This window comes from Paroedura picta, chromosome 8, assembly GCF_049243985.1.
Source record: "Paroedura picta isolate Pp20150507F chromosome 8, Ppicta_v3.0, whole genome shotgun sequence".
In the NCBI taxonomy this organism is placed as follows: Eukaryota; Metazoa; Chordata; class Lepidosauria; order Squamata; family Gekkonidae; genus Paroedura; species Paroedura picta.
Window position 1 is genome coordinate 78,876,186 of NC_135376.1, and position 25,507 is coordinate 78,901,692.

At 41.4% G+C, this 25,507-nt stretch overlaps 1 protein-coding gene across 5 annotated transcripts in view; it reads left to right on the plus strand.

Moving 5' to 3' along the window:
* Positions 1-25,507, plus strand: part of CDH23 (cadherin related 23) — a 556,038-nt gene that overhangs the window by 228,254 nt on the left and 302,277 nt on the right. For all 5 annotated transcript variants that reach the window (XM_077350525.1, XM_077350522.1, XM_077350524.1 and 2 more), the window contains exon 9: positions 8,970-9,048. In XM_077350525.1, coding sequence (XP_077206640.1) covers positions 8,970-9,048 — 79 coding nt within the window. The remainder of the gene's footprint in view (positions 1-8,969; positions 9,049-25,507) is intronic.

Below are 25,507 nucleotides of genomic sequence, written 5' to 3' on the forward strand. Positions count from 1 at the left end.
AGTTTCTTCTGCTTGCTAATTGACTGACCCATAATTACTTGAAAAGTTCTATCACTCAGCATGTTATTTAGGAGTCCAAATAATGTTTTGCAGTGGAAAACTTGTAAAAATGTGTTCAGCGGATCAGTCTGTGTAGTCAGGCAGTCAGATAGATGGAAATTGCTGATGCCTTATGACAACTAATATCCTACCTCAGTGAAAGTTGTTAAACTGAGAATCTGGTCTTCATAACTATGATGGGGTCTGAATCCTGTTTGCTCTGTAAAGACATGTTTGTTAATTCTGTCACTGATTCTATTTTAAATTTGTTTCTTGAGCCGTTCATAACAGGAGCCTGTTATGTAACAGGGAAAGAAGTCTGTAACATTCCACAAGATATTTCATTTTTCTAGGTTTCAGAATAGCAACTGCCTTTGCTTTCTTGAATTCCTCTGGAAGTCTTCCTGTTTTCATGTCAGGGAGGAACTTTGTGAGCCACTTCAGATTAAACATGCCACTGTTGATCAGGAATTCATTATTTATCCAATTGAAGCCTGGTGGTTTCCCACTGTTCATGCCTTTCAATGCTTTGGAAATCTCATCAACACTGAAATCCTTTGACAGCTCACAATTTTCAGAACAGGTGAATTTCAAAAGCTGGAGTTCTTTTTTATCCTGTTTATAAAATCTCAGTCATTTAGATTTCTGGACAGAGATACCAGACAGGCAGCTACCTAATTTGATGTTAGCTGTGGATCTCCAAGGAGCACAGGTCGACTTGGACCTAATTTTTTCAACATCCTCCAGTCTTCTGGAATACATGAAATCCAAATTTTCAGTTGTTTTGATCCATTTTTGGCTATGTACACCATTGAGTTCATGAAGTTCCTGGAGTACTTAATTTACTGGTTCTGGGTCTTTGCTGTTGAAGAAATTTTGATACAATCTCTTAGAATCATAGAAGAATCATAGAATCATATGATTCTTGCTCTGATCTCTTTAGCCTGGAATATATTCTTTCCAATATCCTTAAGGAATGTGCCTTTTGCCCATGGACATAACAGCTCCAATGAATCAATGGTAGCTGTAATGTGTTGGAGTGACCCATCCAAAACACCTATCCAGGTCTTCATTGAAACCTTCTAATTACTGGTCAATGCTGCCTGTGTAGGAAAGCCTCAAGAACACATCTGGGTATGGGCAAGGGCTGACTTCTATGGGCAGGTGAAAAAAATGTTAAATCATGGTTGGACTTTCTATTCCATGACACTGATCTAAATATACCTCTGTATTTAGCACTGAAAATTAGATGTAAGTCATGTTCTTTAGCTTGGTCAACAAGTGCCTTAACATTAACCATGTATCTCCAATGTCTGTTAAACAAAAAGATGAAGGTAGGTTGATAGGACATGTGCTAGCTATGAAATGGCAGTAAGTTTGTAAACATTGAGAACATGTAATTCCCCCACTTTTACTATGACTGTGTGGATGTCATTGTGGAATTTTGGTCAATACCAGTTTCACATTTTCAGTGTTACTTTGGGCATAATAAAATCAGAGTCCAGTAGCACCCTTAAGACCATCAAAGATTTATTCAAGGTGTGAGCTTTCAAGTGCAAACACTCTTCATCAGACTGAACTCCTTACATGACAATAACATCATATCCCACAAGTTTCATTCTGTGGTGGACTTGATTTTTGTTATCAAGATGAGTTTCTTGAACAACAGCAAAATCTATTTTTTTTGTCAGTAAAATTTGTAACAAGTATTGGCATTTAAACTTGCTTATACCATCAATATTCATTTGGCAGATTGGATGCAGTCTCTTATACCCTTTGTCAAGTAGTCCAGAGAAGGACTGTTTGATTGGTTGATTGTTTCCATGTGTATAGTGTAGTCAGGAGTTTCTACGATTGTCTGGTAGCCAGAAGGTGACGGAACAAAAGCATGTCAAAATATTGGTTCCATCCAGTGGAGCTTTACTACCTCCCAGAATAGTTTAGTACAGGTCTGCAATAGCAATCATAGCTAACTTATGGTCAGGTTCATCATCTTCTATCATTTTATCTAATCCAAACTAGTTACCATCTCTCATCTGACCCCAATTCATATTTGTTTTGATAGAATTTGAATGGATGAAAGTTCCACGTTACATTCCCTAAATTGTTGTATTTATAGCCCACCAATGGCCCTTATTTATGCCAGTCTCTTAAGCATCCTAACCTGGAGGTTTAAATATGCACTCTATGTAGATGATGTGGAATTCAATAGGAAGGTCATTCAGAGAGGGAACTTTTTCTCCTTTACAATGGTAACAGCAGTGCTAAGCTTTTGTTTCCGACTGGTCGTAACACAAAGCACCCAAAGAAGGGTTGGCTTGTTAGGATAAAACTGTCCCATAAATATTTACAGGCCCATTACTATTCCTACACCATCACTAACCCCGCCCTGCTCAGCAGCTGGCTTCTGTTTTGAAATGTGCTGCACGGTTTGTGACACTTATCATTCTAAGCTGCTCCTTCTCTTTTGACAAGTGATGAGTGAACTGTCAGATAGGCCATGCTTTTACCCAGTGCCTTTGGAATGTGGGAGCACTTCAGTTTACAAATGAGGTGCCAGGACTTGGTACTTCTCCCATGGGAGTGATAAGTTTAAGTGCGGAATATTTGGGGTGGAGCACTAAATCTTGTAAATAGAATTCTTTCTTTCCTCCTGCATTTTACTTTCTTCCCTGTCCTCTTAAAATCTGTTCATATACTGCTTTCCCCCTGCCTTCATTCAGGGCTTGACTAATCAGTATACAGTATATGTTGGTCTGCCTAGTCACTCCGTAAACCAAAAGGAAAAAGGAAAAAGAAAAGATTTTTCATTCAATGCATCCTTTCACAGAACTCAGTGAATATAGGAGTTGTCACTCCATTTTTCCCTAATGTGAAACTTGGAGACAAATATGGAGGTTTATATTTGGATTAAAACACCTAAGGAATTAAGGAAGTGAAACCAAACGAAATTACTCAAGGTGCCAGGTGTCTACTTGTCCCTGCACATCTGTCTCTGTATGTTACCACCCATTTTGCCTAAGGTAGAAATTTAGAGCTGATTTTAGATTCCTGATTATATTACCTGGAAACATGAGTTACACATCTAGCCATCCTTCCATATGCACCTTTCTAATCCTGCCTTGGGATCCTATGTATACACATAGGTATGTTTGGGCTGATATTGACAGTACAAAAGAGGGAGGGGGAGGCTTCTAATTAACTGGATCAGTCATTATTAGCATCAACAGATGAATTACAAAATGTGGTGTGGAGATATCAAAAGGCACTTAAAATTATAAAAATGACAAGCAAAGAATTTGCAGTGAAAGTAGCTATACTGTTTTAGATATATCCAGTTTGGTGTAGTGGTTAGGAGTGCGGATTTCCAGTCCGGCGAGCTGGGTTCAGTTCTGCACTCCCCCACATGTAGCCAGCTGGGTTACCTTGAGCTCACCACAGTATTGATAAAACTGTTCTGACCAAGCAGTAATCTCAGGGCTCTCTCAGCGTCACCTACCTCGTACGGTGTCTGTTGTGGGGAAAGAAAAGGGAAGGCGATTGTAAGCTGCTTTGAGACTCCTTCAGTTAGAGAAAAGCAGCATATAAGAGCCAACTCTTCTGCTTCTGCTTCTGCTTCTGCTTCTGCTTCTGCTTCTGCTTCTTCTTCAGCTTCTTCTTCAGCTTCAGCTTCAGCTGTTCTTGTAGAACTGAATCATAAGCATACAGTACCCCCAAGGAAGAATGGGAGAGAAAAAGAGACAGGTAGGATACAGGCTAACCAAGAGCAAGAGAAAATAAAATGATTATTTGTTAACAGAGGTACATTCATGGTTAAGCTGTATCTTAGCCATGTCAGAAATGCTGTACATTCTCTATAACATATATGCCAAATATCAGCTGTCATCATTACATATGGATACATTTATAAGGAATTTTCATGAAATTTATATATGAAGTTGTTGGCATGAAGCTCACGGTGAATTAGTTTCTCAGATCACAAGTAAATGTGGGCATCAGATCTGATTTTCTTCCCTTAGAACCTTGACTGTTCATTTTATGAAGTGGTAAATGTTTCTGTCAAAAGCTAATTTCTTTAGCATCACAATAAAGCACTTGGCTGAGAGACTTTAGTACTATACAGCAGTAATCCCCAATGTGACATCAATGAACACCATGGCAACCACTATATGTTTCCAGGAATGTATCTGCTTCTTCCCCACAATGACTCTTCCTGAAGCAAACAACAAGCCTCAGTTTTCCTCTGCCACACTGGAGCAGGAAGTGCTTTAGTAGCATCCAAGACATATCACCTTTGTGTTGGCAGGGGGCAAGATTTAAGAAGCAGATGTTTCCACCATATGAGGATGCTTGGCTGGTAATTGACCCCATTTCCCATTTCTGTGGTGTTGTTTGCTTCTATCTCTCACAATTCCAATGGTGTCCAGAGGTTGTATGACTTTGAGGAAACTGGCCTTACCGGTATGAGGATATAAACATAGCGTAGGAGCGTGAATTGCAGATTATTATGTCTATTGAGATGAGAAGTTAGCTACTGAAGGCATGCAGTATCAGAAGTGTATAGAAATATTACAGTTTGAAAATGTAGGGTTGGATCCCACCAACTTTCTGCTGGCAAAAGTGGATTTCCCCATTGGTTTCCTACCCCCTGACTTTAAAAGAGGCTATACTGAGGATTGAGGCACTGGGTGGACAAAAAGCAACATGAGATGTGGTGGGTGGGTGAAAATTGGGGGTGGGGTCATGGAGAACACTGCCTTGTCAATGGTATGGCCAGGGCCGGATTTTCCTATAGGCTAACTAGGCCTAGGGCCTCAAGATCAAGAGGGGTCTATATTCCACATTTTTATAAAGGTTAGTACCAATCACAACATGTTTCATTTAACATATTGATATATATCACAGTAATAATGTATTTTATTATCTCTAATGTAATTTACAAACTTAAAAATAGGAGGTGAAAGGGCCACATAAGTGGAATAGCCTAGGGCCTCTTTTCATGTAAATCCGGCCCTGGGTATGGCATCTTTACCATAGAGTTTTCACTGAATTCTGGAGCAATGTGACATCACTTCTAGTGTCAGCCAGTTAATGATATCATATGGTAACAGCAATTGTTGCCACCCCATTCCCCCAACCAGGCTACAAACTGGTGGTGGAGGTTGTGGGAGTTGCAGCAATTCTAGTTTTCAGGGAAAGAAGGCAAATTGGACCACTCTTCCCTCTTGCACCATCAGGAAACTGCTAGGACAACATTCATCATATAGTGTTTAAAAACTGAAAACAGAAAAGTATGGGGAAACTTTCCTATAACATGCAGAACTGTCTAATCCCAGTGGCAGTCAAATAGAGACCTCTTACAGTTTTACAACCTGAGATTAAGAGTATGTATTTTGATATTAGTATTTAAAAATACACTAGAACCCCCATTATTAATACAGGGGCTGACACTTCTGCGTTGGGTTCTTCTTCTGGCTGAACCAGGTCACATGTTAGACCTCTTTCTGAAGATACTCCATCATGTAGCAAGACTGGCACATCACAGTGTCCAAGGTGATGGAGAAAGGAAGAGATTCTCAGCCAGCACTAATCCCCTGCCAGTTCTGGATGGACTAGACTCCAGCATAGCTTTTAAGTGTGCAGAGGAGCACATGTAACAAAATATGTAACAAAATTGAATGAATAAATTATAAAGAACTAATTGAGTAGTAATGACAGTATTGAAAACAACCTGCTGATCAATCATGGCCTAAACTTTGAAGGAGATACTTGTTCATTTCAAAAATATTTTTTTCTGTTTCTCCAAAATAAAATATGATACATCTTCCTAGTTTGTCTGAAATATTCCTAGAATGCATCTTTCTTTATTAGAATTATCTATGACTGTATGATACACCTGCTGATGGGTGCATGATTAAGAAAATACAACTAATTGATTGCCTAAAAGTAGGTACAGAGTGAGGCTAGTAAGACATCTGAATAGCGCAATGCAGCACACAGAATAATGCCGAGAAGTGCAGTGACTCTGTGTGACCTTCGGCCTTCATCTGATAAATTACGCCATGGATTTCATGCTGCCATGGCAGATGTGTGCACTTGCTGTCTCATTAGACTGCAAATGCCACTGCTGACACTTTCTCTGAGGACAAAAAGTATGCCTCTTTTCCCTGGATCTCAATAGACAAAGGAAAGCAGAACAGTCTAACATCATAAATGTGTTCATGCTACATTAATTATTATTATGCATGTAAATAAGTGCCTTTGTTGAGTAGCCATGACATCAGGAATTAGTTCTGGCCTTTAATGTTAAAAGATGTGGAAGTTTAAGGGGGAAAGTAGGGGTGGTTCTAGTCCAGCAGTTTGTGTCTGAAATTGTAGCCACTCATGTGGCCTTCTGTATTCACTGTAGCATTAGGGATGGGCTTGAACTAGGAAAATGTGGTTCGCAAACCACAGGCCATCATGAGTTTTTAGATGCTAAACAAATGGATTCAGTTTGTGAGGTTTATGATGCAGTAGAACACATTCTTGAAGGAGATAAACGGCTGTGGGACTGGACTCAGAGTTGAAATATGGTCCCCAGAAATAAAATTAGCACTCTGAGACTGGAATAATAGCTTCCCAATTGGAATGATCCCATATGTCCCCATCCCCCGCCCCCGAAGAATCCAGTGTCATTGGCATTATGCCAGTTCAACAGGAATGATTTAAAGCAATCACACTCCAAGTGTATGGGAGGGTTGCAAGCCCATCAGAACTAGTGCAGTGTACTAGTACCCAGCATAACCCAGTGCCATTGTGGCAATAGCAGCTCAGCAGAACCGATGGGAAACATAGAATCATATTCTAAGCTGCAGGGGATTCTAAGGCAATGGGAACAATGTACTAGTGCCCAGAGTATGGCAATGCAAGCAAAAGGACTAATGTCAAACCAGACAATCCTTGCAATAACAATATACAGAATGCCCAGCAGAACATTACAGGTATTGCAAGTTTGAAAATTGTTACAAACCTCAGTAGTAGGGAAGGGGAGGGGGGCTCTTGAAACTGACATGACTAATCTGAAATTGACCATAGTGTTCCCAAGGCTGGAGAATTCCACCACTCCCCCTTGCTTTGACACTTAAACATTTTGATTAACAGGAGATTATCTGTAGATGTATCCATTCAGGAACTGGCACCAACTTCCAGGAACAATTTGATCATGCCAGTTGATCTGCCATGAACTTCATTTTGTGAACCATGAACTGATTCATGAGCTGGTTTGTGCTTATCTATATTCAATGTTATGTATAATTCTGGCTCCAGAGCTGTGTATGTTCCTTTTTATACTTAAAGATTAAACAATGTTGACATAGATCTTTGCATGTGAGCTTTGCATTGGTGTGCATGGTAGAATTACTTACAACTTTTTCTGGAAATAGCCCTGTCTGATTCACCCAGTCATATATTTGAAGCCCCATACTCATTACTGATCTCTGCATGAGATTTCATTCTGATCCTAGTCATGTGAGTAAAGAGCAATACCTAACAGTATGGAGTATCTGTGAGAATGCATCTGAAGGCTTGTATTAGAAGCACAGTTCTCTGTTTGTCTCTTTAATCATTATCCCATTCTCCTTTAGCAAGGGATTTAAATAGGATTTTAAAAGTGAGGGATCTATACTGCACTTAATATTTGTTCACTGTTTTGCTGAAAGATGATGGCTTTTTTGAGGAGACTTGATGATATTTGAGCAGAAAGGTGGTTATATGTAAACCTTGGCTGATAAGGTGTAAAGGATAACAAGGGAGAAATAAATTGCAAGTTAATATTTTGGGAAGGTGAGCATTTTTGTGTGTGCACTGTATTAGGTAACCGTTGCCTCACACAATACAATGTGTGGAGCCACAATTGAGAAAATGTTACAGGAGTACTGACTGTTAAATGGGAGTCAACTTAGCAAAAAAACCCCGACAACATGCTGTTTTTGAGGAAATTACAAAAACGAAGTAAGTCTGTAGGCTTCTTCTGCATCTAAAAGCTGTAGCTGTTCCTTGTAGCCTCTGCCAAGATTTCTTGGCTTCCGCTCTTGGGATGAAGTGGCACAAGTCAATAGCAGAACTCCTGCACTAATAGCCACATTCCCCTCAGTGACCCAGCTCCAGCTGAAGGGTCTCATGACAAGTGGCAATGAAAATGAGTCTGGTGTTCTCTTCAGAATCACCCTCCCCCCACCCCAGCTTTTCACCTTAAGAAACCACCATATAATTCACCTCACATCTGCCCACAAGAGCCTATGTGCAAGATAGGTCAGTTCTTGTTAGAGCCACCAAGAAGGAAACAGATGAAGAGTTTTTTCTGAAATAGCTGTGAAGGAATGTGAGATCTGAATAGCAAAGACAATGCCAAGTAGCATTTAGTGTTGAAGCGTCACTGGGTACGTTTGCTGTTGAGCACCTCACATATCGCCCACAATTAAAGAAACTGCAACATTTAAAAGGTATAAAGGTAAAGGTATCCCCTGGGCAAGCACAGAGTCATGTCTGACCCTTGGGGTGATGCCCTGTAGCGTTTTCATGGCAGACTCAATACGGGGTGGTTTGCCAGTGCCTTCCCCAGTCATTACCATTTACCCCCCAGCAAGCTGGGTACTAATTTTACCAACCTCAGAAGGATGGAAGGCTGAGTCAACCTTGAGCCGGTAGCTGGGATTGAACTCCCAGCCTCATGGTCAGAGCTTCAGACAGCATGTCAGCTGCCTTCACCCTGTGCCACAAGAGGCTCAAAGGTATACTGGTATACCTTTATAAAGATATAAAAGGTATACTGGTGACTATTCCTGTTTCTCGTGTAATTCACCATAATATACATGGGGAAGTATGCTTGGGAAATTTAGCAGTGCCTGGAATAATCAAATCCTCCCTTTTCTTTCCTTTTTGGTCTCCAGGGTACAACTGTACGTATGATAACTGCAATTGACCAGGACAAAGGGCGGCCGAGAGGTATTGGATACACCATCGTGTCGGGTGAGTAACAGAGTCGCTGTAGAGCAAGCATGATTGATGTCATCCTGCAGTGAAGTGAGAAGAACCAATCTAATAACAGGCTTCAACATACACGATATATGCTATAAAATGTTACACTTCCGCCGTAGAATTTCAAGTGCTCAATGTGGCATGTAACTCCTCTGTTAATGTTTATTGACAAGCTGTACCGTTTTTGTCTGAATTGTGACATCCTTCTTCCCTTCTCCTCTCCTGGATCACTTTCTGCAATGCTCTGTGGGCCTCTTCCTTCTTAACAGTGTGGATGAATTTGCTGTTTGGCATCCATAATAATAATAATAATAATAATAATAAGAAGAAGAAGAGTTGGTTCTTATATGCCGCTTTTCCCTACCCGAAGGAGGCTCAAAGCGGCTTACAGTCGCCTTCCCATTCCTCTCCCCACAACAGACACCCTGTGGGGTGGGTGAGGCTGAGAGAGCCCTGATATCACTGTCCGGTCAGAACAGTTTTATCAGTACCGTGGCGAGCCCAAGGTCACCCAGCTGGTTGCATGTGGGGGAGCGCAGAATCGAACCTGGCATGCCAGATTAGAAGTCCGCACTCCTAACCACTACACCAAACTGGCTCTCTAATCCTACAGCTAGGATTAGGTTTTGACAACGATAATGTCAGAATAGGGATCTATCAGCGGATAGGTGGATAGGTGAAATATCCTTTCCTGGAATACCTTTTGTGCATCATTAGCTAACTCCGTGCTTCTATTCTCATACCCATCTCCTTACCCAGTACCTATGTCTTAACATCCTGGCCCAAATTCTGCCATCCCTATGTTACTATACTCAGTGTGCCTCCCAAATCCCCCTGGCCAGAATTAGACCATTCTGTGATGAGCCTTCATTTCTTCTATACCACCACCAACCTTTACTCTAAGATAGAAGCTGCACAGGTGAACCTGGAGGTGTGCAATGTTACCTGGAAAATATCACTGTCACTGATTCTTTTTACAGCATTCAGCCATCTGTAAAACTCAAATCCACAATATGCTTTCAGCACTTTAAACCATGTATCTAGTTTCCCCCTCCCTCTGCAGTAACAAACTTTTGCTTTCAAAGTTTTTGAAACAGTGTCAGTAATTATATCTGAGCTGGAAAAATGTTTTACAGCTGAGAAAAATTTGTTGCTCCTCTCTTGATATCTGCTTTATGCATTTGAGCTCAGCCAAGGTGAGGCCATGCAGCTCTGCTGGCATTCAGCATCTGGTTGGAGATCAGAACTTTTTTGAAATCATGGAATGCTGCTTTTCCTTTTTCTTCCAATGTGCCTTTAATTGTATAAACCTTCTTTGTAGTCAGTCAAAATGCTGTGAATACTCTTGATCAAATTTACATGCTGAAGCCACAATAAATTGGCAAAAGCTGTCTTGGTGTGTTCAGCTTGTATTGCAAACTGCCACTTAATACAGACTGAAAAATATCTAAAATTATTTATTTATTATCTCCCACCTTTCTGCCTTCATGAGGGCCACTAAGGCAACTAACACCACAAATTATTAAATCCCTTAAATTAGCGATCCCCAACCTGTGGGCAGCGGACCACATGTGGTCCTTCGACTAATTGGAGGTGGGCCCCGAAGGACGCCTTCTCTCCCCCCCCCCGGCCCTTTACTTCATCCCCCCCAGCCCTTTACAACACACTTCATTGTTGTGGCATGTCTGTATCTTATTTTGAAGGGATGTTTAAACATTACCATAGCGATCAGAGAGCGCTAGGGCAGTGGTTGAGAGTAGAGGAGTAAACTACCCCCCCCCCATCGGGCCTCAGTAAAAGGTGTTGAGTGGTCCCCGGTGTTGAGTGGTCCCCGGTGATAAAAAGGTTGGGGACCACTGCCTTAAATAACAGAGCTAAAATACATACAAAGTTATAAAAACAATTAAACCACTGAGCAGGAAGGAAGGATCACTGAGGAAATGCCAAACAAACATTCCTAAAAGGAGAGAAGAAAACCATGCCCAAAAGGTGCTGTCTTTGACACGGCGGACCTGCTCCTTTCCCGGTGGCGAAGCCTCTTCCCCAGGCCCACTCACCGGGTAGTCCAGGATGGGCCAAGTGGCCAATGGGGAGCCATGCTGTGCATTGCTCCCTATTGGCCACTTGGGCCTGGAGTGACGCGGCTCCCGATTGGCCCCTCTGAGTTTTTATCATGGACTCACCCCGCCCCTTTCTTCTCCCACCTAGCCCTTAGTCTTTTATTTTTACTGCTCCATGGGAGCGGTTTAAAGATGGATATTGTTTCATGGTTTTCATGCTCATACATTAAACATTTGTGATCATAAATTATGTCTAATTTGGGCAGTTCATTTCCTCATGGTGTGCACAATCATTGATATATACACATACAACTTTGGGATATTCATATATATTGTACATTGCGGGACAAAAACAAACAACCCCAGACATATTCACCCTCTGGAGGAAAACAGCAAAAGAAGGGGCTGACAAATCTTTCCAGGTAAGAGAGTTCCAGGGTTTTGGTGCCATGACTGAGAAGACCGTCTCTCAGGTTGCTACCCACCTAATCTTAGAGGGGCACCCAAAGCAGGGCCTCCACATATGACTGCAGTGGTGTCAGGTAGGTTTATAAGGAACTAGATGGTCCTTCATGTATATAGGTCCCAAACTGTATAGGACTTTGTTGGTCAATACCTGCACTTTGAATAGTGCTCAGAAGCAAATTGGAAACCAATTAATGTTCTATCTGCATAATTCTACATCAGTTGAAGTTTCTGAACACTGGTCAAGGTCAGCCCTATGCAGAGCACATTGTAGTAATCTAATCTAAATGTAATTTAAGGCAAGCATCACAGTGGCCAGTTCTTTTCTGCCCAGGAAAGGCCACTGATGGCTAACCAGTCAAGGTGGTAAAAGGTACTCTTAGCCACAGTTGCCACATGCTTATCTAATAGTAAGCATGGTTCCAAGAATACCCCCAGATTATGCACCCGTTCCTTCAAAGGGAGTGTAACTGCATCCAGAAAGGATGACATCTTAAGACCTGGGTCAGTCCTTCCTGCTACCAGCAGTACTTCCAACTTCCTGGGATTCAACTTCAGTTTATTAAGCTGCATTCCCTCCCAAAATGAATCCAGATTCTGGTTCAGTGTTTCTATAGCCTCCCTGGGATCAGCTGAAAGTATAAGATAGAACTGACTCTCATCCACATATTGGTGTCAAGACAACCTGGCCCAAATCCGTGGATGACCTCAACCAGTGGTTTCATGTAGATGTTGAAAAGCATAGGAGACAAGAAGGAACCTTCAGGGCTCCAGAAGTCAAAGGCTAAAGGGCTGATTATCAACCCCCCCAGTACCACTTTCTGAAACCTACCCTCTAGGTAGTACTGGAATTATCACAGGTTGGTGCCTCCCAATCCCAACTCAGATAGGCAGTCTAGAAGGAGACCAAGACTGACAGTATCGAGAGCCCCTGAAAGTTCCAGGGAAATGAACACTTCCTCTCTTCATCTACCAGTGCAGGTCATCCACTGTGCCCAGGGCTGTTTACAGCAATGAAGCTGAGGTTCAGATGAAATTCCAAAATGGATGTGGAATTCTGATGTATAAAAAATTAGAGTTGAAACAAGTAAACCATATCTTGCGAAACAAATACAGAAATATTGCATTCATTTAATCCTTATGCTCCATATGTCTGCTTATTATCCAAGGAAGCAATTGTAAAAAATATCCTGAGCTTGGTTTTGAGAGAGAGCTGAATGCATGTAAAATAAGAATCAGTCTCACACTCATAATAAACATAATTGCATTTGCTCACATACACCGATAATCACTGCCCCTGGGCCTGTCACGTTAGGGATGCCACCTATCAGCAGAGAAAATCATGCTGAATACATCAAAGCCAGAAGTGATTAAGCTGTTTTGCATTTTCTTGCTTCATTTGTGTCTTCAAGGCTACTCTGCCATTCAAAAAATCTACTTAAAACTACCTTTCAATAGTGTGGTACCCTCGTAAGGGAGCTTTTAGGTGGTATGCTAAAGTTAAATTGTATGTAGTTACTGTCTATTGTGGCATATGATGTTTTGACCCTGCCAAGTGACTACAGCTCTGCACCTTTGGTTTTGTGATACCAAGAAAGGATCTTCATTATTACACCTCTGGAATTAACATCTCTGCACCTGCTTCCAGCATTTTCTATAGTATGGCACCCAGGAGTTTGATGTACTGTGCAGATGCCCACAAAACATCTTTGTATACATACACCAGATCATAAGGTTTGTTGGTGGCATTTTTTTTTTTAGCAATTTTGACACACATGGACTTATTTCAGAAGGGCAATGAAATCAGTCTGGTGTAGCCCCTAGACACGTGTAAAGAGCAGAAGGTTTGGAATGTTTTTAATATGGACAGAATCTATTTGTCTGAATTACCTACAGTGTAGTTTTTATTTGGCCAAATCGATTCAGATACAGCTGAATCAATTTAGCACCATTGAAATGAATGGCATCTTTCAAGTCTGTGGGGATTTTCCCTTTCTGTCTTTTCCAGACTCTGGAGGGATGGGGGCTTGAGGTAGAGGCACCAAACTTTCCGTGTAGCTATAGAGTAAGGTGACCAGACTTTAACATTGGTAAAGCAGGACACCATTGACCGGGGGGGGGGGGTCTTGATTTAAAATTTGGTCTATATGGAGCAACAAAAAGTTTCATAGAATGCATAGAACACAAAAATAGTATTGTAATATATATTTTTAAATTTTACCATAAGTACAATTTGCCAGGTACCCCCAGACGTCCCTCCAAAAGTGGGACAATCCGGTCACCTTACTATAGGGGCCTCTCCTCATAAGAACGTCCAGGTTGCAAATAGATTAGACCAGGGGGTCCAATTCTAGGAGTGCCCAAAGAGGGTGCCCCATCTAATCTCCATTATTACCTATGATTAAAAAACAGATTCTCTGGTCTGTTCTTAACATAGGAACTAGTGGAGACTGAATGGGGGCACCATTTTTTGGTAAAATTGCTAAAAGGCTTCTTCAGTCATGTGGCAAGTTTGGTGCAAATATCACCCCCCCCCCCCGAGCCCAGTAAAGTATCTTTTCTAGGTTCTGGAGGGATGGGGGTTTGAAATAGAGGCACCAAACCTGCAGCAATAATTAAATTTTATCTGCAAAAACAAAAAGTCACAAGGGATTCATGTCGCAAGAACCTGTGCCCAGAGCAGAGGCATAGAATGTCTACCTAATAAGGTTAGCTCAGAGGCCCGAATCAATGCAATATTGCCACTCTTCAGAGTTATCTCCAGGTCCTCTTTGCTCCTCCCCCAAAGTCTCCAGGCCAGCCCTGGAGCCCTGTCTTCATACCTATGATATGGCAGGATCACCAAGTCAGGACTTATTCTTCAAGTTTATACTAAACAAAGCATATGTCTAAACAACATTCAGTCTCTGTATCATTTTATTGCTATCTGGAAGGCTGAGTTACAATGGCCTTGAATCTTAGTCAAAACAATTTCTCAGCATATCTGAAAGGCGCTCTATAAAGCATTTCCCCTACATTCATAGAATCATAGAGTTGGAAAGGAGTTCCAGGGTCCAACCCCCTGCACAATTGTAGGTAAAAGATTACATAGTAAGCAGCATTTCCTAATACAAAGGGGGAAAAGAGAAATCAGATCTTGGTCCCCAATATGAAACTAAAGCAAATTTCCTATTACTGTATGATCAGTTAGAAGGTTGTAATAATTTTCTTAACACCAATCCATCAGTCCAGGGAAATTAGTCTTTTAAGGCCAAACTTTTCAATGGAAACTTTAGTCCTGGTCAGAATTCCAGAATTCCGATCATGGGAAGGTACAAGAGGTGGAAAATTGCAGCTGTTTTGCCATCAGCACTTGCATAACTGACTGACAAGTAAATCAATAAAATAATACAAAGATGGAAGATGGAGAACCTGAATTGATCCTAGAGGTGAGGGTAGAATATATTGCAGGCTGTGAACGCAGCCTTCCATGCCTCTGTTGCAGGAAGGAATGCATAGAGAAATGCTGGGGACTGAATCATTGAAGATGGGCAAAGACACTGCTGTAATTAACACATCTTCTTAAAGAAAATGACATAATGCTCTGGGGACTATTAACGAGTTGTGCTGATGTAGTCATCCAGTTAAAATGAGTAAACATGTAAAGGAACAGTGTGTGCATGCATGCGTGTGTGTGTGTGTGTGTGTGTGTGTGTGAGAGAGAGAGAGAGAGAGAGAGAGCTATTGCAATTTGTGTATGTTTTAAAAGGCAAGTATTTAATTAATGAAGATTCCTCAAGGTAATTCATGCATCAAAGGCAAGTTTCACTTTTTATTGTCAATCCAGTAATTTATAATTTATTTGTCATTATCCCAAATTATAATGGTAAAGGTCAATGAATACATTTTCTGCTTGGGCTGGAAAGTTTGCAAAATGTGCATGAAAAGCTGTCTAATATATATGAGCCAGAAGGTGAATTTGGTTAAGAATTAACTAAACAAGACTGAACATGACTACTGTAGCCTTGTTTCCATTGTCAGAACTTAATTTTGGGTAAAAAAGCAAATGGCATGTTCAATGAAAACTGAAGATGATGTTATAAGCTTAATACTCTATTTTTAGTAAATAAAAACTTCTTAAAGGTCATATCATTTAGGTTAATGTTGTCATTTTTGAGATGCCAAAGCAATATAAAATAGAATGCTGGGGTACAACCACTTAACTGCCCCCCCCATCCCCAAAGTCAAGCTCAAGAAATTCAGTGACAAAGATATCAAGTATGCAATCACATTGCCTTCTGCATTCAAATATACATATTTCCTTTCTTGGGTTAACAAGGATGATGGAGTCCCCTTTCTGGAAGAGAATTTGGGCTTGGTTGATGGTGGTATAAATGCCACTGAAATTTCAGCTAGGCTGTGGTTTAATGTTATTTTGGGGCTCTTCAATAAAACAGGCAGAATTTTGAGGGGATCCAAGAGGTTTGATCTGACCAATGGAATGTCTAGTAGGCAGTGTATAGGGTGGAATGGTTTTAAGAAGAGCTTTGCTGGCGAAGACCTAGTTCTGATTCAGTGGCCAGCCAGGTTTCAGAGCACTAAAGAAAAGGCCTGACCTTATTGTTGCATGTTGCTTTTGAACAGGGAGGTGCCAAACCACAAATGGACAAAATAAACTTCTCCAACCTGGTGTAGTGTTTAAGAGCAACTGCCTCCAATCTGGTGAGCTGGGTTTGATTTCCCGCTTCCACATATGCAGCTCCCACATGCAGCCAGCTGGCCTTGGGCTTGCAGTGATAAAGCTGTGGCGAGCCCAAGGTCACCCAGCTGGTTGTTTGTGGGGAAGCGCAGAATCAAGCCCGTCTTGTCAAATTAGAAATCCGTGCTGCTAAGCACTACTTCAAGTTTCACAAGGACTTTTCTGTGTAGGGTTGTGCTGTACAAAACAATTCACAAAGGTACTGGGATAAATTATTAGGGACTATAGTCTACATTACTGTGCATGGCTTTCTGTAAGTAGGGTCCTATTGGGCACTTTTGCATGATTATGTCATATGAATACTTATGCTTTGCTTCCATTCTGTTTTTAGATTTCTGGTTGGTTCTACAACCCTAATCCTCTCACATTGTGTATTTAATGTCCTCTCCTGTTGATGGTATTGACTCGCTCTGTGTAATCTGCACTGAGTCTCAGCGAGCAAGGTGGACTATAAATAATATAAATTTATTGTGTTGATAGCTCCATCAATGACTGCCTTTCATCAATAGAATGTATCTCTGAATAATGCTGGAAGATTTGAGGGTCACTTTCTAGTTTTCCTGGACTGCTTCTGGTGAACCAGAGTGCAGTGGCCCTCTTTCATATTACAGTATAGGAGACAATCCTTTGTTTTGTGTTCACATGCAGAAATGGAAGTTTGATGATGTTCAGTCATGGAGGTCAGGGCTCTGCTTGAAGGACAGATAATTAATCCGGTAAAGTAATCCACGGCTCCTTTTTTGGCAGATTTATGGAGATAGCCTCTGTCCCAGGAACTATACCTCATCATCTTTCATTTCCCAGGCAAAGCTAGTGACTTGTTATATAACATGACCTGTTCTAGATAAGATTTTTCATTTAAAGGAGAGCTTCAGGCTAAGGGAGATTGATGTCTCAGGCACCATCCAAGGTGCAACAAGTGATGGAAAGACATCAGAAGCAGGGTTTGGCAGTTAGGTTACTATTAATAACCATGAAGGAGGAGTTAAATTCAGATGGCCATCACCATATCAGTGGAGTATGAGAACCATAAAACCTGAGATGTATGTTACAGCACTTGTCTCTGCCTACTAACTTGTAATGGAGCTGACTTTAGGACCATGGAGCCAAGGGGGAAGTAGGCACATAACAAAGAAAAAGTCAGGTTTCTTCCACATTCCCTGAAAATTAGAAAATACACCTTAACGAAACTTCAGATAGCTAGCTGGTAGATTCTAACAAAACTATGAGGAGGGGTGATTCCTGAAAATACATTGTACAGAAGATGGAGCTGTGATGAAATACTATACTGTAGCAGAAGAGGTGGTTGTATAAAATATAACCCAGGGCAGAAAAATAAAGCCACCCTTGTCATATCAGCTTTCCTAAGCAGAGGAGTGGAGCAATACAACAGCTGTCAGATCCAAAGCCCAGGAATCTGGGCCACATTGTTAGGTGTGCATTTAAAGAACATTTAGATGTACACCCAAATGTTGTGCTTGAAGTGGCCCTGAGGCAACACAGTTGCAAAATTGCTTTGCACTTGGTAACCTGGTAGGGGCTTGTAAAACCTTGTTAATCAAGCCTTGATTTAATGGAAGCATTGCCAGCTCTGGGTGGGGGAATACCTGGAGATTTTGGAGGGGGCACTGGGAGTGGGTAGGATTTGGGATAAGGACAGACCTCATTGGAGTATGATGCTATGAAGTCCGCCCTTCAAAGCAGCCATTTTCTCCAGGGGAACTGATCACTGTCACCTGGAGATGAGCTGTACAACTGAGGGATCCCCTGGTCCCACCTGGGGACCGGCATCTCTATTTAATGGTGAAGTACTCCAATCTCCTCTTGGAATAATTAATTGGGTTTTTGAGCCACTGGTGTCCCTTGCAATATTTTGGGCAGGTTCACATATATAGGTCAAACAAAGAACATTACAAATCTTCTCATCAAGGACCATGGTTCCTGGGAATGCCAAAATGTTTTATGGATTAAACATAGAGTGATCTGTGTTTTAAATCCCAGTATGAATGCAAGACTTGCATGGCTTGGAATGCACATTTGAATTCTCTTATCAGTTCTTTCCAGCAGTAACACTCCCCAAATATGCTACAAAAAGTGACAGAGAGGTTCAAATGTGCTTCTTAGGGCCTAATCAGAAAATGCCCCCCCTTTTTTAAATATTCAGTACTTGTCTGTCTCCTATTCATTTTTCTTTCATAGATGCAGGCGTCTTAAAGTGCAGTACTAAGGAAAGTTACACTTGCACTGAAGCGAGAAGGCTTAGAAGTTGTTAACTCCATTTAAACTTACCCTGCTGGGTATCTTTCAATATACCTGTTGCTATTTCTTAGTGACCCCTGTCAGGCACGTATAGTGCCTAGCCATGGGATTTGATGTCAGCATAGCAACTCCCACCTGCTCATGGGCACCTGGCTTTGCAGAGGTAACTGGCTGGAAGTCACAGATGTGAAGAGACAGAGTTCCATGCCATGGTAGAATCTTAAGATGATAGAATGGACTGTATCACTTCAGACTGTGGATGGGGAATAATCTTTATTAAGGCACTCTCTACATCAGTAGTTCTGATGTAGTTCTCAACCTTGAGGTTGCGACCCGAATTGGGGTTGCCTGGCCCCTTCCTTTGGGTAGCCAGGTTGGTGGAACAGATATTATATTTATGTGTTTTACATGGGTGAATATTCAAAAATGGCATCCTCTGCCTTCCTGGCTCATTCTCCTGTGCGTGTAGACCAAGCTGGAGCTGAAAATGCAAGGTAAAAAGGTGGCTGCTGCTGCTGCTGCGGTCTTAAGCTCCTCAGACATTCCCGTGGCCCATAAAATCAGCCGCGTGTGCTATTGTTTTGGCATGCTGCTCTGGCCCAGTGTCAGTCTGGGAACTATCTTAGCAATATTCCTCCCATAATGGCCCCTTTCATTTCAAACAGCTTCACCAACAAATGGCCTTCAGTAATTAAAGCAGTAAGTCAATACCAGTTTTGGAAACAGCTGGAAAGGGTGGTGGAGAGAGTTAGCAACCGGTTTCCTCAGGAACTGCGAGGCTGACAGCTGCCTCTGCTCTATTGCCCTGGTTTGTCAGTGGGGCTGGGAAGTGGGACTTGCTAATTAGGATTTCAGTGGGATTGCATCCAAACGGCGTCCTTACTGCTTGGTTTGCCAAAGCATGATCATACCGCTCTAATCAGGATAATCAAATAAGGGGAGACAAACCTATATAAAAGACTCTCCTTTGGGAAAACAGCTGTGCCCATATGAAGAGGACCAAGGTTTGTAATAACTGTTGTCAGGTAGTAGTGGCGTGCTTTGAAGCATCTGTTAGGTAGGATTTTCTACTGCGTGGAAGGAAAACTGTCAACAGGAGCGGAAGCCTATATTGTTCTCGGCTAATTGTGTGATGATAACACCATGCATGAGGCGGCTGTATAAAATGTTCACAAATGTTTATGACCTGAGCCATTCCCATACCACTATGGGATAGCTGCTACTTTTGTGCCATGCTGCGGCGGTAGCTTCTGTGACCGGGAGCCATGTGGGATATGCCATGCAATTGTTTCCACATCAGCAATGAACTGCCATCCTAGAGAATGTCAATAGCAGTACCACTATATGAGGACCTATGAGGAAAGGGACAGCCATTACTGCAGAGCACCAAATAAGTTCCATAGTGCATGATCTTCAGGAAACTCAGTGTGCTGAAGTCCCATTGAAATTAAATGGAATATAGTCAGAGTAACAAGCTACATAGATTTAAATATGATTTAAGTGACATTGTTATAATTGCCTGCCTGATTATTAGATTTTAAGGCCCTTACTGGTTGTGGTGCATCCATCAATTCCATCTGTTGAGGTAATCTGTGATTTTTTTTTTCTTGAAGTGTCAAAGATACTTTAAAATTTTATTAAAATATACTAGAATAATAATGGAGTCTCATAGTACCCTAAAGAGTGGGGAGAAATAATTGATTCACTTTAAAGGATCCACAGACAAAATCAACTGCTCATTTGGAATGTTTATATCTGTCATGGTCAGTATTATCCTATGTTAAACATTTTGATTGTTATGAAAAGGGTGGTTTTTCTGCAGTTTTGGCTTAATGAGTTACCCAAAAGTCAGAATGTGTATTTAAAAAAAATTCTTATAAAACTTGGAAATTACATTGTGAAAGGAGAGTGCCATCTTGACAAATTCTTAATTCAATCCACTATATGATGTCATCAATGAGAAAGGCATTTGATGAGTGAATGCATAGCATTCTTCAAAATTTTCTGTATCCTTCACATTGTTAGCAGTATGATTATTTTAATTAGGACTAACCAAATAGAGTATGAGAACATGAAATTAGGAACCACATGAAAAGCTTCTGTAGAAGCCTTTATCTATTACCAGTTATCTCTAAATTGGGGGGGGGGGGGTAAAAACTTTAAATGCCTTAGTGGTACTAGAGCTTATATACTGATCAAGTGTGTGTTTGTGTGTGTGTGGGGGGGAGGAGGAACCTTCTACTAAGATGGCTATCAGAAGCAAAAAGTAACTTGGAGTATCTCTCCTTACAATTTCAAAAAACAGGCTCAGATTTATGTTTAACTGCCAAAGCTCGGTGCTTTCCACACGCAGGGACTGGGGGTTTCAGCAGCATCTCTGTTTGTTATCTGTAGCCAGTTGCTGTGTTGATTGCTAACTTGAGATCTCTTAGCTTCAAACCCAGCTGCTCTACCATATCTTCATCTCTTGCAATTGTGCTTGTTGATAAGAACTATATTTCAGTTGTTATCCGTGAATATGTCATCACAGCTCTTAAATGACTGTTTTGTTTTCCTCTCAATTGTAATTGTTTTTGTTAATTATTCAAAACTGTGTACTTTGTTACATGGAGGTTCCCAGAGTGGCTCACAGTTTAGGAAGCAGTACAGGGCCTAGAAAGGCCTTAAAGGCCCTCTTCAACAACTTCTGCAACAAATAAATGGGTAGTGCAACTATTTCCATAGGTTACAGTTAAATGTGGAGTTTTGCTGTGCTGGATAACACACATGTACAATTCGTTGTATGTTTTAGAAGAAAAAAAAGAGCTGAGTTTTTTTTTCCCTCAGCTTTCTACTACCCAAAATTGCTCAGCCTTCTTTTCCCCATAGTTGATACCCTGTGAGGTAGTGGGGCTGAGAGAGCTCTGAGAGAACTGTGACTGGCCCGAGGTCACCCAGTTGGAGGGTGTATATGGTAGTGATAGAGGCAGATTGTCAGTGGTTGGTCCTGGAGCCCTCCGGGGCAGTGGACAACAGTGAATCTTCTCCAGGAAAGTGACTTCCAAATGCTGACCTCTAAAACTTATTAACTGGAGAACCAGGTTAGAAGCCTTCTCTCTTAATAAGTTTTAGAGGTCAGCATTTGGAAGTCACTTTCCTGGAGAAGATTCACTGTTGTCCACTGCCCCGGAGGGCTCCAGGCCCAACCACTGACAATCTGCCTCTGTCACCGCCACACACACCCTCCACAAGCCGTGGCAAAATTCTGGCCCCCAGGCAGAGGTCCCTTTAGCTTGGGCTCTTCTCTCTTTACCAGATGCTGCTCCTGCTGAGGAAGGAGGGTAGGCTGGCACTGAGCAGTGCTGTGGCTGATCCTTCCCATTGCTGACTGGGGCAACTGAGAGCCGGAAGAAGCAGCACCCCTCGTGTGTGGAGGAGGAGGAGGAGGGTGGCCACTCGTCTGAGAACTCAGTGGCTGCTTCTTCTCCTTACCCTCTGGGGCAGCTGGGAGGAGCAGCCGTTGCTGTCACCCATCTTGAGGGAAGGCATTGCCACTGCCAACCACTGCTCTGCTCCCATCTTCATTTGTGATGAGAGGTGCCAATAATACCACAAAAAGGCAGAGCATGAAGGGAAGTGTATAGCAGTGGAGACCCTGCCTCAGACTGAGGGTGTGAGGGACCACCATAAGCATTTTACCATGATGGCTCTTATTTGCAAATAAGGCAGAATTGCACAGTCCAGTTTCCCTTCTATATCCAGAGCAATCATTTTTTTAGTTCACAAACTGCTTCTCTGGCTCCATATTTTAACCGTAGAAACACATCCATACCCATACAACCAGCTCTCTCTTTCAAGTTCTCCTCTTAATTAGCACATCTTTCTTTGATTCAGAATAGATTGATAGTTTCTTCAGTACCACATGTAAGTTCATTCCCCCGGGTATCCAGTTTTAAAAAAGCTCAGGAAATAGGTTATGGGAAAGACCTCTGTCTTAGACCCTGGTGATCCACTGCCAGTCAGCATAGACAGTGCTGACCTGACTAGATCAGTTGTCCCCAGCAGAATGCAACCTCATGTTTTTACATGTAACACTGCCACACCTCTCCATTTGACCAGGTCTCATTCTTGGATGTTGCTGCTATTGACTGTCTAGCTTGCCTATCCTCACTAGAGTTCCCCTGTCCAAACTTTCAAAAGACTGATCATGTCTCACTTCCTAAAAATAGGCTGAAAGAAATAACAAAGAAGCGGCCCAGATCACCTGTCTAGATAGTGTATGAGGTAGAATTCAAGGTGAAGATCAGTGAGGTGGTCAGAGCAGCTGATGGACTATTTATATAATGATAACTGTGTCTATGGCCGACTCTATGAACCACATCCAACAGCATCTATTTCAGTGCAGAAGAACCCTGACAGTGCACATTTTGATTAATAAATTATCCAGAGCACACAGTGTAGGCCAGGTTCCCCTTTCACATCGCATGAAAGTCATTCACTCTAAGCTGAGTTGCTTAGTGTGTAGGCTGTTCTAAAGAGTGCATGCCTTGGCTGCAAATGTTCCTTCGTTAAGTAAGAGAGGGCAACTGGATTGTGGCTCAGGTACATACCCACCTGGGACTTAGCCCTATTTACATGCGTGGGACCTTTTTCATGTGTGAAATTAAGCTAAGGCAATTCAATTTTACAAATAATGCATTACTGCCACAAATAAACCAGCAGTCCTTAATTTTTTTCTTTCCCCCCTTATGTAATGCTTAATAAGCCAACATGAGTATTGTGATAGCTTCACATGTTAATTTCCCTAATTTCTATTTCACTGTATTGGCTTACATACCTGCCAGAACATCGGAATGCTCATATCATGTATTAGAATACCTTTTAGTTTCAGATGTGATATCCAGAGCAGAGGACAGCCAATTCTGAATCAAATATGTGTTTGATTTTAATTATGTTTATGATCTAGGCTTTGATGCTGGTCTGGGATATTAAAAAAATACAGGATTTTAATTATTACATTTAAATGTTTCAATCATTTGTATTTGCAAACTACATCAGGCAGATTCCTAGAGTAGCAGACTAGAAATCTTCCACATACATAATAAATAAAACCTCCTTATGAAAATTGCCTCATTTTTGTGTGAAAATCAGATGTCAAATCTACAATAAGCTATAATGCTTTCACACAACATTGCTGCTGTTCAGCTCAGAATTGGAGCAGTCTTGCCAACAGGCCATTGGATTTGGAAGCCAGGTGTCAGATCTTTATTGTTGCTTAATTTTAAGGATAGCTTCTAGTCTGCTTTGTGTCCTAAAAGATACATGCACACGCAAACAACCCTGAATACTACATTAAAAGTATAACTGTCTTCTTCTCAGATAGAACTTAAAACTTTCTTCTGTTAAGTCTTCCTCTCATGAAGAATAACATTTTTCTAATGAGGAAAGACTTCCTCTGATGTGAAAGGGTCTCTCTTTTTTTGTTGAAGATACTCTTGAATCTATTGGAGGATATGGGTGGGGGATCCAATCCCATAATGAATAAACAGCACAAGTAAGGAACTTTATATGTGTGTGTGTAGACCTTCAAGTGTTAGACCCCAAAGTGAAATGTCTGAAGGCCAAGGCCAAAGGCTAGTGCTGGCCTGAGATTTTACCATATTATGCCGTTGATAATGTAGAATCTGCTAGCAACCTCTTCTCTTTGTTGTTTTAAATGTTATTTTCCATTCAGAGAGGCACAGGCAACTGAAGATGTAATGTAAGCAATATATCACGTATCATTCTTTCAGTAGAGTGAGGGAGTTCTCTGTTGAATGCCCATTTGATACATCAGATTAAGACTAAAATTGTTTGCAGAAGTTTCATTTTGAAAATAAGGAATTAGAGCCAAATTGCATAAAAAGCTGTCCTGGGGTTTTATGTGGCGTATCTAAAACCTGATGCCTAAGCTACACCTGGCTTTAACTTCAGTGAACAGACATATGCCTCTCAATGCAATTCCCCATTTACAAGGCTGCTTTGAGTCTGAGCCAGGTAGCAGCAATGCCATGTGAAATCAACTTCACTGAGATTTCTTTAGGGCTAGACAGGATTACACAGTTAGTGGATGCCAGAGCTTTCCTTTTGTCATAACTTGTTTCTGTAAGACTGTATTCATTCAAAAATGTCCCTTATTCATATTCCTGTTGCAATGTGCACACTTAAAAGTGTTTTCACATAATATTTCATATCCTTGCTCAAAACCAAAGTAGTTACCTAACCACCAAACTGCTTCCTAGATTCTGCCTTTAGGATTTATACAGAGTGTCAATCTGTTTGTGCTATTAGCATACTTGATCCTGGCTCATTCCTGGCTATCTAGAAGACAACACAGTTGAGAATCAAAAATTTCAGATAGTTTATCATTTCCACCTAAAACACAGGAGTGGCCTGTGTGTGTTAAGGGTTGGTGGAACTGGGAGAATCCACCTTACTGCCCCATCCCAAGTGCACACTTGGAATACTATCTCTGCCTCCAGTCCTAGCAGGCATGCACACACTGGTATACCATCTGACTAAGTTACTTTGCACATGAGTACAGGCTAATCTGGTTTCCCTGTTGCCATGGTGTCTGCTGATACATTGCAGTGGCAACAAGGCCTCTATGTGGCAGGTTTATTATTATTATCATCATCATCATAATCATCATCATGTTCAAGAACCTTGAAACTTCTAGAAATGAAAGTTAGGATTGCGTGGATCTTATACACAGATTATTAGAACTATATTCAAATGCCAATAAAAAACGAGAAGCCCCACCCATCCTCAGTGGTGGGGAGAATGGCCATTGTGGGAACAGGTGGCAGGGAAAGTTGTCCACCATTTGCAAACTAAGTCCAAACTTTCCCACCCACCATTTGCAAACAAAGTCCAAACTTTCCCACTCACAAGGTAGCTGTTCGGACTT